General features: G+C 40.5%; 1 protein-coding gene across 1 annotated transcript in view; it reads right to left on the bottom strand.

The window, feature by feature from the left end:
• Positions 1-13,491, bottom strand: part of EFR3A (EFR3 homolog A) — a 270,999-nt gene that overhangs the window by 15,382 nt on the left and 242,126 nt on the right. Inside the window, exons 20-23 of the mRNA XM_089685931.1 lie at positions 8,205-8,293; positions 4,269-4,314; positions 3,141-3,244; positions 1,056-1,105 (exon numbers count right to left, since the gene is read on the bottom strand). Coding sequence (XP_089542057.1) covers positions 1,056-1,105; positions 3,141-3,244; positions 4,269-4,314; positions 8,205-8,293 — 289 coding nt within the window. The remainder of the gene's footprint in view (positions 1-1,055; positions 1,106-3,140; positions 3,245-4,268; positions 4,315-8,204; positions 8,294-13,491) is intronic.

Here is a 13,491-nt window from a genome sequence, read left to right as displayed (position 1 = left end):
GCACAATTTTCCTTTAGATTTACCAAAACCATGTAATATGAAGTCATACCTTTAAGCTTTCGATTTGTATGCAATAAAGCAAGGCCTTGCACTACATAGTTGAAGTTCAGTCTAAAGGAAATTGAATAAGAAAATTGTATAATGTATGGCCAGCCTTAGAAAAGATCCCCATAGGGTGTACTGGATACTCGTTGCACCATCACTAGTTGGCTCATGCATCATCCAAGCTTATGATCTCCAGGATCATGTTTCAACTCTTTTCTGTCAAGGCATGCTCTGTTAGGTCTGTGAGTGCTTCTTGGGTCCTTCAGATTTGAAAGGCTGTTCTTCTGTTCACAGGTTCTGCCAGCTGGATGCTTTTGGCCTCTTATGATGCCAACTTACGGTGTTAGGTCCTTCAGGTGATTCTTTCAGTTGCAGGAAGTCACCAGCTAATTGTTTTATGGGCCAGTTACTGTTTGTTTGCTCGCCCCTCAGTTGGAGAGCTTTTGGAAATCCCAAATGTTTAAGATTTTCTGTGTGTTCAGTGGATGGCAAAAAATAGGATTCTTTTATCTAGCATAAATTCCTTTTTTTTTTTTGCAGGGGAATCAATTGTAGGATAAAGGTCCCACCCCACTATGTTTAAGTTTGTGCTCCTGGTCCTGCTTTGTTTTTGTATGGATGCATGTAGGAGGGGGTTATCTTCGGCTGGCCTACATTTTTTTTGTTTGCTAGTGTCCAATCCTTCTGTATGCAGCAGCACAACCCAAAGGTTTAAGACTTCCTGTGCCCCTCAAGAAAAAGATTTTATGGCGAGTACATTTTTTTTTGATTAATTGAAAAAATAAGAAAGCATTTTCAATGATATATTTAGCAAACTAAAAGGGGCAAATAAGAGAAGCTCAGAGTTTCCATACATGTTAAATGATTAGTTATTTAATATTCTTATTACACATACACAGTTTGCATTAGTTTTCAAGGGCATGCATTTTTAAACACTGCAAAACTCCAAATTCCACAAAATAACAGGAAATATTTTAAATAGATCTAGATAATGGGCTAAGAAGTCTTACCTTATGGTGAGCTCCAGTATCTGGGCCAGTTTATCATGTAGCATGTTAGCCTGTGTACAAAGAAAAGGTATTAGACACAAAAAGATGATTATGTCTACCAGAAAACAGGCGAATCTCTAACTATGGCTATAATCTTTGTCCTTTCATTCATAGATATTCTGCATCGTGTCCCATTTATTTTGACACCAAATTATTTGTTTCTTGTACAAAGAATTGCAAAGCTATTTGCAATTCAATATCTTCAACACAATATTGCAATTCAAAAATAATAATTTTTTTTTTTTAGGCATGGGTTTACACTATTAAAAACTAATGTATGATCAATAAAAGTTTATATGAATAGTAAAAGAAATTAAACCAGGCAAAAAAAAAAAAGCAGTAAGAGAAAGCAGGCCAATGTCACACCCATCTGTGTTTGCTTTTGTTCATTTTTTTTAGAACTATTTTTAATGTGTGTTGTAGAAGTGACAAGAAAATTCATAGGAGCAGGATGGAAATGTTTTCTCAAATGAACAAATTTCTAACGGAATGTGATTTTTGTTTGGGCAAGTCCATTCACTTCAAAATCGAATGATAAAATCAAATATTTCTTGACATTTTTCACGTCATCTAATGTAATGACAGAAATTTTGTACAAATTTTCATATGAACTTTTGGTCAAAAATCTACTATGCTAGTGTCTGGCCATCTTTACTTTTTCTGATGGCCACAAACTAAAATATTTTGCCGGTGTTTGTTTATATTCTAGCAGGCACGGTCAAGAACAGCTGTTATTGTTGATCATAGCTGAATTAGCTACTGAGAGCAGCCAGGAATCACATAATTGGTATCTGCAGCTACATGTACATAATCCAGCCTGTTCTGGGTTAGGGGAACACAGTACACCACTTCTGAGACTGCTGTGTTCACTGGACACAGCTGACTGCAGATCCTGGCTGTCGAAGATTAAGTGATGACATTATCACAATGTCAACAAAGCTGTTATGAATTAACTTGATTCATAACAGCTGTTTCCTGCAGATTGAAGCTGCGATTGGCCCACAGCTATCACATGGTACCTGGGCCAATCACATCACCCTGTACCATGTGATTAGCTGTAGCCAATCACAGAATCACATCTCTCATGAATAGGTAATTGTAACATCAAAGTGTGAAAAAAACAAAACTCCCCAATCACCCTCCCCCCAGAGTAGCATGGATTTCCTATGGTGACACTGAACTACTCAGATGAGCGTAAAAAGAAAAAAAAAGTCAAAAAAAGTTTTAAAAATTGAATAAAAAGATGATTTCATTTTTTTTTTTTAATATGGTCACCAATCAGCATCCCTGATCACCACCGCACCAGTCATAAGATGATGCTGTACTGCACTGGTGACAATACGTAAAAAAATAAAAAAACAAATAAAAAGATGTATATTTTCTGTTTTCCAAAAAAACTGTGACAAAAAATTGCAACTTCAAACAACTCAGATTGCCTCTTACTAAATGCCTCAGGCTGTCTACTTTCCAAAAAGGGGCCATTTGTGGGAATTTGTACTGTCTGGCCATTTTAAAGGCCTCAAGAGATGAGATAGTACATCAGGATTGACCATTTTTCAAATAGATGCTACAACTTTAACGCAAAAAAAATATCATATACACTTATTGGGCTTTTTTTTTTTACCAAAGACATGTAGCAGAATAAATTTTGTCCTAAATTTAAGAAGACATTTTATTTTACTGAATATATTTTATAAAAAAATTAAGAAAGAAAATAGAAAACATTTTTTCATTATCGCCCAAAAATAAAAAACCCAGTGGTAATCAAATACCACCAAAAGAAAGCTCTATCTGCGTGAAAAAATGGTATACATTTAATTTACGTACAGTGTTGCACGACTGCACAATAGCCAGTTAAACTAATGCAGCAGCGTATAGCAAAAAAAATGGCCTGGTCACAAATGGGGTAAAATGTCCTGGGACGGAGGTGGTTAAAGCACCTAAACTGTTCTGCATGTTGGTGTAAATGGTGCAGCCCTATAATAAGTGTGATATTGGTTCCACAGTCAGAAGGAACTAAGGAGCAGGTCAGTAACAAACACTCACTTTAGATTCACACTGTGCAGCAATTTCTTCAAATGGTGCTTTCTGGAACTTTTCTATGACCAGACGCCTTTTCTCCTTTTCTTGCTCTTCCATTCCTGTATTGTCTAGAAGAGATGAAAAACATGACGTAATAGCACCAAAGCACACCTAAACGATAATTCTACTTTTTTTTTTTAAATTTACCCTGGCTTGTACATTTTTTTAAATTTGTTTCCTGAGAGTTTATTTTCTCAGACCAAGCTATTTCTGCACTGCTAAACATACTCAGATCTGACACTAAAGTGTATGTACAGCCAAAACTTTGTTTGTTTTGGAAGAAGTGGAAAACCACCTTCTTGCTCCTAAAGGGATACTAAAATCTTGCTTTTTTTTTTTAAATAAACAAGCATGTCTATACTTACCTGCTGTGTGCAGTGGTTTTCAGAGAGCATCCCACATCCTCTTCTTCTCGGGTCCCTTGTCAGTGCTCCTGGCCCCTCCCTCCCGTTGGGTGCCCTCACAGCAAGCAGCTTGCTATGGGGGCACCTGAGCAGGCAAGCTCCCGAGCCATTGCTCTGTGTGCCCATTCACAGACAGAGCTGTGGCTCGTCCCCGCCCCTTCCTCTCCTGATTGGCTCACTGGCTGTGATTGACACCCCCCCAGCTCCCGCTGCTGCTTCAGCCAATCAGGAGCGAGAGTCCCCAGAGAACAGAGACACTCGCTGGATCAGGATGTGGCTCAGGTAAGTATTAGGAGGGCTGGGGGGACTGCTGCACACAGAAGGTTTTTAGAATGCAGAAAGGTAAAAAAAACCTCAAGCTTTTAGAACCACTTTAAGCCCAGTAGGTAGGAGCCAGCTGAATTTTGGTATGTGTGCACCACTGTCCGTTTAACAGAAGCCAGTCTAAGTACTAATTGCTAGAAAACCAGCATTTGATCAGCTCATTCACACAAATAATGTAAAATATAAGGCACATGGATCAGGGTAAAAGACTGTTATAGATGACCCCCCCCCCCCACATTGTCTTGATTCCCACTTTAATTAATGCAGACTGCTGAAATTTCCTAGTTCTTAGCCTGGGACAGTTGTACAAATACCTTCTGCTAAAAAGTTTAATGGTGGTTTAGAGGTATAAGAGTAATCTTACCAATGGCCTTCTTCAATGATTCAAATGTAATCTCTTCAGTGTTCACCTATAAAGAAAAAGGTTAAGGAAACTGTAAATTTCATCGTACTGGCAAACTATCCTTAATATACACTGCTAAAAAAAAAATGAAAGGAACGCTTTGAAAACCATCAGATCTCAATGGGGAAAAATCTCCTGCTGGATCTCTATCCTGACATGGACGGGGTAATGTGTTAGGAATGTAAGGATGCCCCATCATTTGATGGAAATGAAAATGATCGACCTACAGAGGACTGAATTCAAAGACACCCCGATTAGCAAAGTAAAAAAATGATGCAGCGGATTAGGTCATTTTGCTGAAATTTCATTGCAGCAACTCAGAATGGTCCTCAGTAGGCAATATGGCCTCCACGTGCTTGTATGCATGCCTGACAACGTCGGGGCATGGTCCTAATGAGACGACGGATGGTGTCCTGGGGGATTTCCTCCCAGATCTGGACCAGGGCATCACATAGCTCCTGGACAGTCTGAGTTGCCACCTGGCAGCGCCGGACAGACCGAAACATGATAACCCAGAGGTGTTCTACTGGATTTAGGTCAGGTGAGCGTGGGGGCCATTCAATGGTATCAATTCTTTCATCCTCCAGGAACTGACTGCATTGCATACTCTCGCCACATAAGGCCGCACCTTGTTGTGCACCAGGAGGAACCCAGGACCCACTGCACCAGCGTAGGGTCTGACCATGGGTCCAAGGATTTCATCCCAATACCTAATGGCAGTCAGGGGGCCATTGTCTAGCCTGTAGAGGTCTGTGCGTCCCTCCATGGATATGCCTCCCCAGAACATCACTGACCCACCACCAAAACGGTCATGCTGAACGATGTTACAGGCAGCATAACGTTCTCCACGACTCCTCCAGAACCTTTCACGTCTGTCACATGTGCTCAGGGTGAACCTGCTCTCATCTGTGAAAAGCACAGGGTGCCAGTGGCGGACCTGCCAATTCTAGTGTTCAATGGCAAATGCCAATCGAGCTCTTCAGTGCCGGGCAGTGAGCATAGGGCCCCACTAGAGGATGTCAGGTCCTCAGGCCACCCTCATGAAGTCTGTTTCTGATTGTTTGGTCAGAGACATTCACACCAGTGGCCTGCTGGAGGTCATTTTGAAGGGCTCTGGCAGTGCTCATCCTGTTCCTCCTTGCACAAAGGAGCAGATACCGGTCCTGCTGATGGGTTAAGGACCTTCTACGGCCCTGTCCAGCTCTCCTAGTGTAACTGCCTGTCTCCTGGAATCTCCTCCATGCTCTTGAGACTGTGCTGGGAGACACAATAAACCTTCTGGCAATGGCACGTATTGATGTGCCAACCTGGAGGAGTTGGACTGCCTGTGCAAGCACCTCTGTAAGGTCCAGGTATCGTAATGACACTGACCCTAGCCAAATGCAAAACTAGTGAAAAACAGTCTGAAAAGATGAGTAGGAAAAAAAATGTCAGTGGCCTCCACCCGTAAAACCATTCATGTTTTGGGGGTCATCTCATTGTTGCCCATCTAGTGGACTTGTTACTACATAACTGACAAGATCGATATCCCAGGAGTTTCATGGACTTGATGCTATACTCTGATTAAAAGTGTTCCTTTAATTTTTTTGAGCAGAGTAGATGATATCACTGAGATTTCTTCATTCCAAGATTACTAATGCATGGTTGTCAGTCAAGCTCTTTAGTGAAGAAGGGTCATTTTCTCTATGATGGTTTTGTAGCCGTCTGTGACCACAACTATGGAGATTTATCCTCACTTCCTAACTTAATAAACCCTGGGAGTATTGAAATGAGTTGAGTGTTTTTGTTCCAGAGTCTGTTTTCTATATACTTCTATGGAGAGTCTACTGGGAAGATATTAACACGATCACCAGCACCAGACAGATTCTCTAAACGAATTGGCAGCCAAGCTTTTGGTGTCACTGAGTTAGGAAGGGGAAATCTTGACAAATGGGACACAAACAGGAAGACAAACCTGCAAATATACAGACCCCAGGGGTTCTAGTCTACTTGTAATCACTATCTTGTGTATTGACTTGACTACTGACTGTGTGAGCTGTATTCCAGGCAAGAAGCTCACGCACAGATGATCGTATATGAGAGTGATTTTATCTGGAAAAGGATGGGTTTTTCATTCTATCCAGTGTTGAGATTTACACAGCACTTACAGACCATACAAGCAGCATCAATACCCAACTTCTCTCTGCTGCTGTCAGACAATATAACTAGGTCTGGTCTCTCCCCAATCCTGTGATTGGACAGTGAAAGGAGAAGCAGCATTCTGCTCTCTCTTCCTATCCGCTTGATGCTAGGTCACGAGCAGTTGCAGTAGTTGAGAATTTAAGACTGGTGGATGTGAGGTGACTCCGGATGCCGGCAGAGCTCTGTATGGTTATGTCAGTTTATAGAATGAAGGGGGTAAATCACAAGACTGGCTGAACAGATTAACAACAATTATTAATTTTATTCTCATATATGTACAGTATACAAAATGCATACAATAACTAGCTGTCTGGTTAGCATTCTGATTTAAAAAAGAGAGACCCACAAGGTATATTTTGACATAAAAAAATGCTCCTTTCTTCAAATGTATCAAAAATATGATCCAACCTAGATAGAATCACCAATGGCTGCCAGGAACGTAGCAGGTGCTTCAAGTCACTAGAGACTGCAGAACCTCAATCTTTGTTTAAAGAGATCTGATACATTTGCAGGGAGGTAAGAGATTTCCAGAGACACAGGCACTGTGGAGCACTGGCCAGAAAGGAAGCAGATCCTGTTTATTTGGGTCTTTTCACTGTATTTAAAAATATACATTTAATGATGTAGTTGGGCTGGTTCACACCTGAATCGCAAAGAAACGCAGTCCATGTTCCTGTGTGATTCAGAGCAGTGCAAGTTTCAGCCCAAAACGGACTAAAATCACACCAAATGTAGTGCATGCACTAATTTTAAAAACACACTGCAACTAAATTGCATGGTACTGCAGTGCCATGGGATCTGGTACAGGCAAAAGCACTACGATTGCGATCTGCATTTAGGGTGTCATTAGGAATACACTGACACCTCCAGCAGATCACACACCCAATGCACTTTGAACGAGGTGCGGGAAACACACATGGAACACGTGTTTCCTAAAACTAGTTCTGGACTGAAAAAGCCCTTAACCCCTTCCTGCCCAGTGCCACTAGTACAGTGTCAGTGCTTTTTATTAGCACTAATCACTGTATTGGTGTCATTGGGGATGTCAGTGACACCAAGTCAGTTATCCCCCAGTGTCAGAATGCCCGCTGCAGCCTCACTATAAGTCGATGATCGCCGCCATTACTAGTAAAAAAAAAAAAAAAAAAGTATATCTATCTATCTATATATATATATATATATATATATATATATATATATATATATATCACCATTTGTAAATGCTATAACTTTCATGTAAACCAATTAATTTACACATATTGGAATTTGTTTTCAGCAAAGACATGGAGCAGAATACATTTTGGCCTAAATTTATGATGAAATTAGATTTTTTACAGGACATGTTCAATAGCAAAAAGTCAAAAATATAGTTTTTTTTTCCCTCACAATTGTTGATCTTTTGTTTTTTTTATAGCGAAAAAATTAAAATGCACAGGCGATCAATTACCACCAAAAGAAAGCTCTATTTGTGGGGAAAAAAACGTACATTTCATTTGGGTGGAGAGCTGCATGATCGCACAATTGTCAGTTAAAGTAACGCAGCGCCGTAATGCAAAAACATTACCTGGTCAGGATGGGGGGTAATGATTACAAAGCTGCAGTATTGTTTGTCTTTTGTATCTGCCCTGAATTCAGCATTAACCTCATCTCTTCAATATGTAGTTTTACCGTGGCAGTACATCTGGGCATTTTAACTAATGTTAGGAGATCAGTTACCTTGTCCTCTGTGTTGCTCCCAGTCATAATGTCCACCTGAATGGATATGGTGTCCACTATGCTCTTTCTTCTGGATAATCTGTCTTCATCTATTGGAAGAAAACATCATCAGCAGACTAATAATGGAAATCTGTAAATGCTAGGATGTGTAGTCCTGCAGCTGCCTGCAAACCTGTTCTATCAGCCGGAGACAGCAGCTAAACGAATTTGTGTTCTTATGGTAGAGATAAAAGACGATGACTGAATGTTAACCCAAAGGAAGAGGTAAAACACCCACAAGCCTATTATTTAGCACAAACAGCAATGATGTTGAACTCAATAGACTTTTGTTTGAACTCAACTAACTTGTGTTTTTTTTTTTTTTTCAACGTGTGTAATAAAGTAAAGTACAATAAACTAAAGAAATGCTGATTGGTGGCTATGGGTTACCATTTCATTAATTCTCTTTATGAACACATACACCTGATAACTTTAGAAAGAGCCATCTTTGGTTACTCAATGTTTTACACCGCACTTTTTAACCATGTGTTTCCTAGTTCTTAAAACTGAGAAAAAAAAGCTGTAGTATCTAGATAGTCCAGCCAAAGCTATTGGTTTATTAACCCCCCTGGCGTTATTCCCGAGTGTAGCTCGGGGTAAAGTTTCAGCACAAAAAGCGGTAACCCTGAGCTACACTCGGGATTACCCTGCAGAGTTGCTCTGGGATCCCTCTTGCACTTACCTTGTCCTGCGCTCCCGCGATGTCCCCCCTGCAGGGTCCCCGGCAATGTCCTCTGACTGATGCCGGCATCTATCTCTTCCGTTCCCTGCGAGTGTCAGGACGTACGGGGGACAGAACCAGCAGGAAATTTACATTTTTAAAAGTGACATTCACTAAATACACTAAAATCTGATAGTATAACATTACTGTATCAAACTATTTCACATACATTTTGTCCCGAGTGCTTTGTCCTGTGCCCTGCCTGCATTTTTACTGTTCTTTCTGCCTGGAAACGTCAATGGCATCCAAAAAGCATCCCTTTACATCAAAAGTGGTTTTAGACCGGCTAGAGAACAGCGATAGTAAATCAGAACCACTTGCAGAATTGAGTGATAATTATTCGTGGGGGAAATTCGTCATCAGACACTGAAAACGGTTTTGCGACTTTGCTCAGTGATGTGCGAACTTGGCGCTATATTTCAAATTTCAGTGTTTTTGGTTTGATTATATTATTGAATTAAATTTATTATATTATTATTTTTTTTATGATTATTTATTATATTATAATTTATGATTTTGTATTTCAAATTTTATCCTACCCGGGATGTTTACTAGACTCTTGTTCGGACAGATTTCAGTGAGTTACTCCTAATAATTACAGGCCTACAATAAAAAAACAACATATTTCCATGCAAAATAAAATGTATTGCTTTGAGCACAGAAATACTGACATAATCAGACCGCTAGGGAGGTTAAAAGCTTCTGAGATGCCAGTGGGAATCTATTGGCTCTGCAAAGTTCCAAGGCCAAGGCAGAGGTTACCTCCGAGATATTCCATTCCTACATTCCACAGACTCACATAATGTAAAACAATAATGCCTAGCTAGCTCTGCCATGGCCACAACATGGGGGGAAGCTGGGCTGACAGGGTATCTTTATAAGTCGACAACTGGTGTCAAGCTCTGCAATAGTCCACTTTCGGGATGGTTTCATACTTGCTGTATAGATCAGATTCTAGGTTTCTGATCTTGCAGTATTGAAAGTAGCAGAGCACTGTAAACACAATGCTTCTGCAAGTATGGAATGTCAGGTAGAGCGGAAGTAGCTCCCTGCAGATGCAGGTCATTCTGAGTGATGTTTAATTGGCTGATCACAGCCAGTAATAGATCAGTATTAGAAGTGATCTGTGGCTGCACAGCTACATGGCGGCTAGTTTCGGTCTTCGCAGACAAGTTCCAGACCCATGTGACGGAAAAGGATAACTTTTTTTATTTTACTTTTTTTATGGGCAGCACAGTGGCTAAATGGTTAGCACTTCCACCTGGCAGTACTAGGGTCGTTGGTTCGAATCCCACCCATGGCACCACCTTTTTGGAGTTTGCATGGGTTTCCTCCGGGTACTCTGGTTTCCACCCACACTCCAAAGACATGCTGGTAGGTGAATTGGATCCTGTCTAAAATTGGCCCTAGTATGTGTATGTATGGATGTATGTTAGGGACCTTAGATTGTACGCCCCTTGAGGGTTAGGGACTGATGTGAATGTACAACAGATATGTAAAGCGCAGCATATATTGACAGCGCTATACAAGTACCTGAAATAAATTACAACATAAAACAAATGATCTACACGGTACATAAAGGTATTAGAGAAAACAGAATTAGCCTGACTTTCCTGATCTGATTATCTGAATGACAACTGGGATTACTGTATATACGTCAAATGTTCACATAAGCACATACAATATCATTTGGAATTTTAGTGATTTCTAACCTGTAAAAAAAAAGTCGAAGTTGTGTTATTTTGTGTCCCCACCAACCTGAACGGACCTTATTTGAAAGATATATTACATAGTTACATAGTTAGTCTGGCTGAAAAAAGACAAAAGTCCATCCAGTTCAACCATTAAAAAAAAAAAAAAAGTTATAATCCTACACCCACAGTTGATCCAGAGGAAGGCAAAAAAACCCCCAGCAAAGCATGATCCAATTTGCTCCTGCTAGGAAAAAAATTCCTTCCTGATCCCCCAAGAGGCAATCAGATATTCCCTGGATCAACTTTACCTATGTTAGTATCCAGTTATATTCTGTGCATCTAAAAACGAATCCAGGACTTATTTGAAGCAATCCAAAACAACAATTTACCCAAACTTGGTACGATGCTTCGGATGAAGAATCAAATCGTGTTTGAGCTTTACTTGGTACATTAGATTAAATATGCTTTGGTATATTACTATACACCTGTACCTACCTACAGCTTGTACTTACCTGACCCTGTTTTGTAAGGTTACAGTGGAGAAAGAATGGTCACAGACAGTGCACTGTTAAAGTTCCATATTACTCTATATGAAATGGTAGACTTACCAACCTTAACCAGAAAAGATCAGTTTACAGTAACGTAAAAAGGAAAAACGTATCTAAATTTCTTAAAACAAACAACACAAATTAGTGCAATAAACTACTTAATGTACACCTGTGCTTTTCCATGCTGGAAAGAGGCTACTTTTAAATCAACCCTTTTGCCACTGCAAAGACATTAAGCAAAGCCCTTTTGTGAAACAAAAGTCTATACTTACCTTTCTGGCTGGAGGTAGGTTAAATGTTAGCTCTCTTGAAGAGCTCCAGGTGGCGACGGTATACGACACTTCCAAGGTGTGTCAGATAGCATATCCCCCGCTGGGCACAGTGGTTGCTCTATCAGCAAAATCTATCCCAGATGGAGCTTAGACAGGGCTGAGGTCCTTGCCACCCTGTGTTATGACTTGGAACTGCTGAGCATTTTCCTTTCTTCCTGCATCCAGCAGGGCACTGCACATGTAAATCTCAGTTTTCTCCCACATCCAGTGAACTGCTACATGTGGTCTACTTTATCAGAAGAGTGGCCATTCTTCAAGCCAACACAAGTCAATCTGTGTCATTAGTCCCAACAAAGACTACCAAACTGCATGAATGGAGGTCCTCCAGCTATTGAGAAACTACAAGATCCAGAAAACTGTCAGAAAGTGGAAAGGAAGACTTCAAATACTAGTTGGTATGAGATCGCACAGTCCATTTCATGTGGCAGAAGATCACACAACCAATAACATGTGACAGTAGGTGGGAAGTCACATTATCCTTTCCATGCGGCAGTAGGGGAAGGTTCACAAGGCCTCATCCATGTGACATTAGGGAAGGGTTCACGCAGCCCTTTCCATAAGGCAGTATGTGAGGGTTCACATGATCCACTCCATTTGCTGTAAGTAAAGAGTCAGATGGCCTGTTTCAAGTGGCAATAGGTGAGAAGCTCCGTGACCCTTTCCATGTGGTAGTACGCGAGAGTTCACATGAACCCTTCCATGTGCAGTAAGTAACAAGTCAGATGGTTCATTTCATGTGGCAGTAGATGAGACGTTCTATGGTCCTTTCCATGTGATAGTATGTAAGGGTTCACATGACCCCTTCCATGTACCATAGATAAGAAGTCAGATGGCCCATTTCATGTGGCAGTAGGTATGAACTTTTATGTCCCTTTCTATGTGACAGTGTGTGAGGGCTCCAGTGGCCTGTTCTGTGTAGTAAAGTAAGGATAACATGAACCATACCATGTAACAGCAAGTGAGGGTTCACATGATTTTTTCCTACATAGGAGCAGAGTAAGGATTACACAAGTCGTAACATGTGGCAGTAGGTGAGGGTTCTGATGGCCCGTCCTGGTGGCAGTAGATTACTTGCTTCCTTACATCTATCAACTGCTGATCAGTGGCCAAAACGTGTTGGCTTAATGCCTAAACTGATGTGTGGCACATCCTATGAAATACTCCTAAAACGTTTTGACTGCATGATGACCCACACGTCCAGAGGCTTGATAGCTAGGACTTGCCATACCTACTTTATACACAAACAATGGCCACAATTTTATAGCTTTGATCATAAAGGATGCTCAAAAAGAAAGTTTACCTCTGTAGCTCCAAAAAAAAAAATACACAGGGCTCCATGTATGATTAATTTACCCAAAAAGTGAGTGCAACCAAAAGTGCACACGATGTAGGGGGAAAGATAATTGAAAAGAAATGCAAAAATAAAAAATGTCAAGGAATAGATTACAGGTAGAAGATATAAAAAAAAAAAGTGAACTTACACTTTAAAAAGTCCCAGCAAGACACATGTAACTCCAATTCCACTGCAAAGCCAAGACATGCCTAGAGCCGATTCTAGGGCAGGATGATTACAACCTGCTGTAAAATAACTGTTTCATCCCACAGCAAAAAGAAAAAAATGTCCCTTTGAAAATTAATGATTTCATATTGCGCTTTCATGATTACACGTTAAATAATTCACACTGCCTCGATCCATTTCAGCTAAAGCTGAAATAATGTCTCTGCTTTCTCGGTGACACAATGTTTCACAGTGAACGGTAGATGTGATTGAAAATACTGAACTCCAGAAAATTAATATCTGAATGAAAAAATTCCAGGAACACTGAAAGCTGAATTCCAAGTGAAGAGCTAGACACATAGCTAAAATAAATACACTTGGCCTGTTTTACCTGGTAGAGGATTCAGAACTCTGCTCAGGCGATCTGGGTCAATACATACCCCTGCCATGGCGTC

Source organism: Staurois parvus, unplaced genomic scaffold, assembly GCF_062004578.1.
Source record: "Staurois parvus isolate SC_StPar_1 unplaced genomic scaffold, SC_StPar_1.0 ptg000389l, whole genome shotgun sequence".
Lineage (NCBI taxonomy): Eukaryota > Metazoa > Chordata > Amphibia > Anura > Ranidae > Staurois > Staurois parvus.
This window is presented reverse-complemented; position numbering and strand designations above follow the sequence as displayed.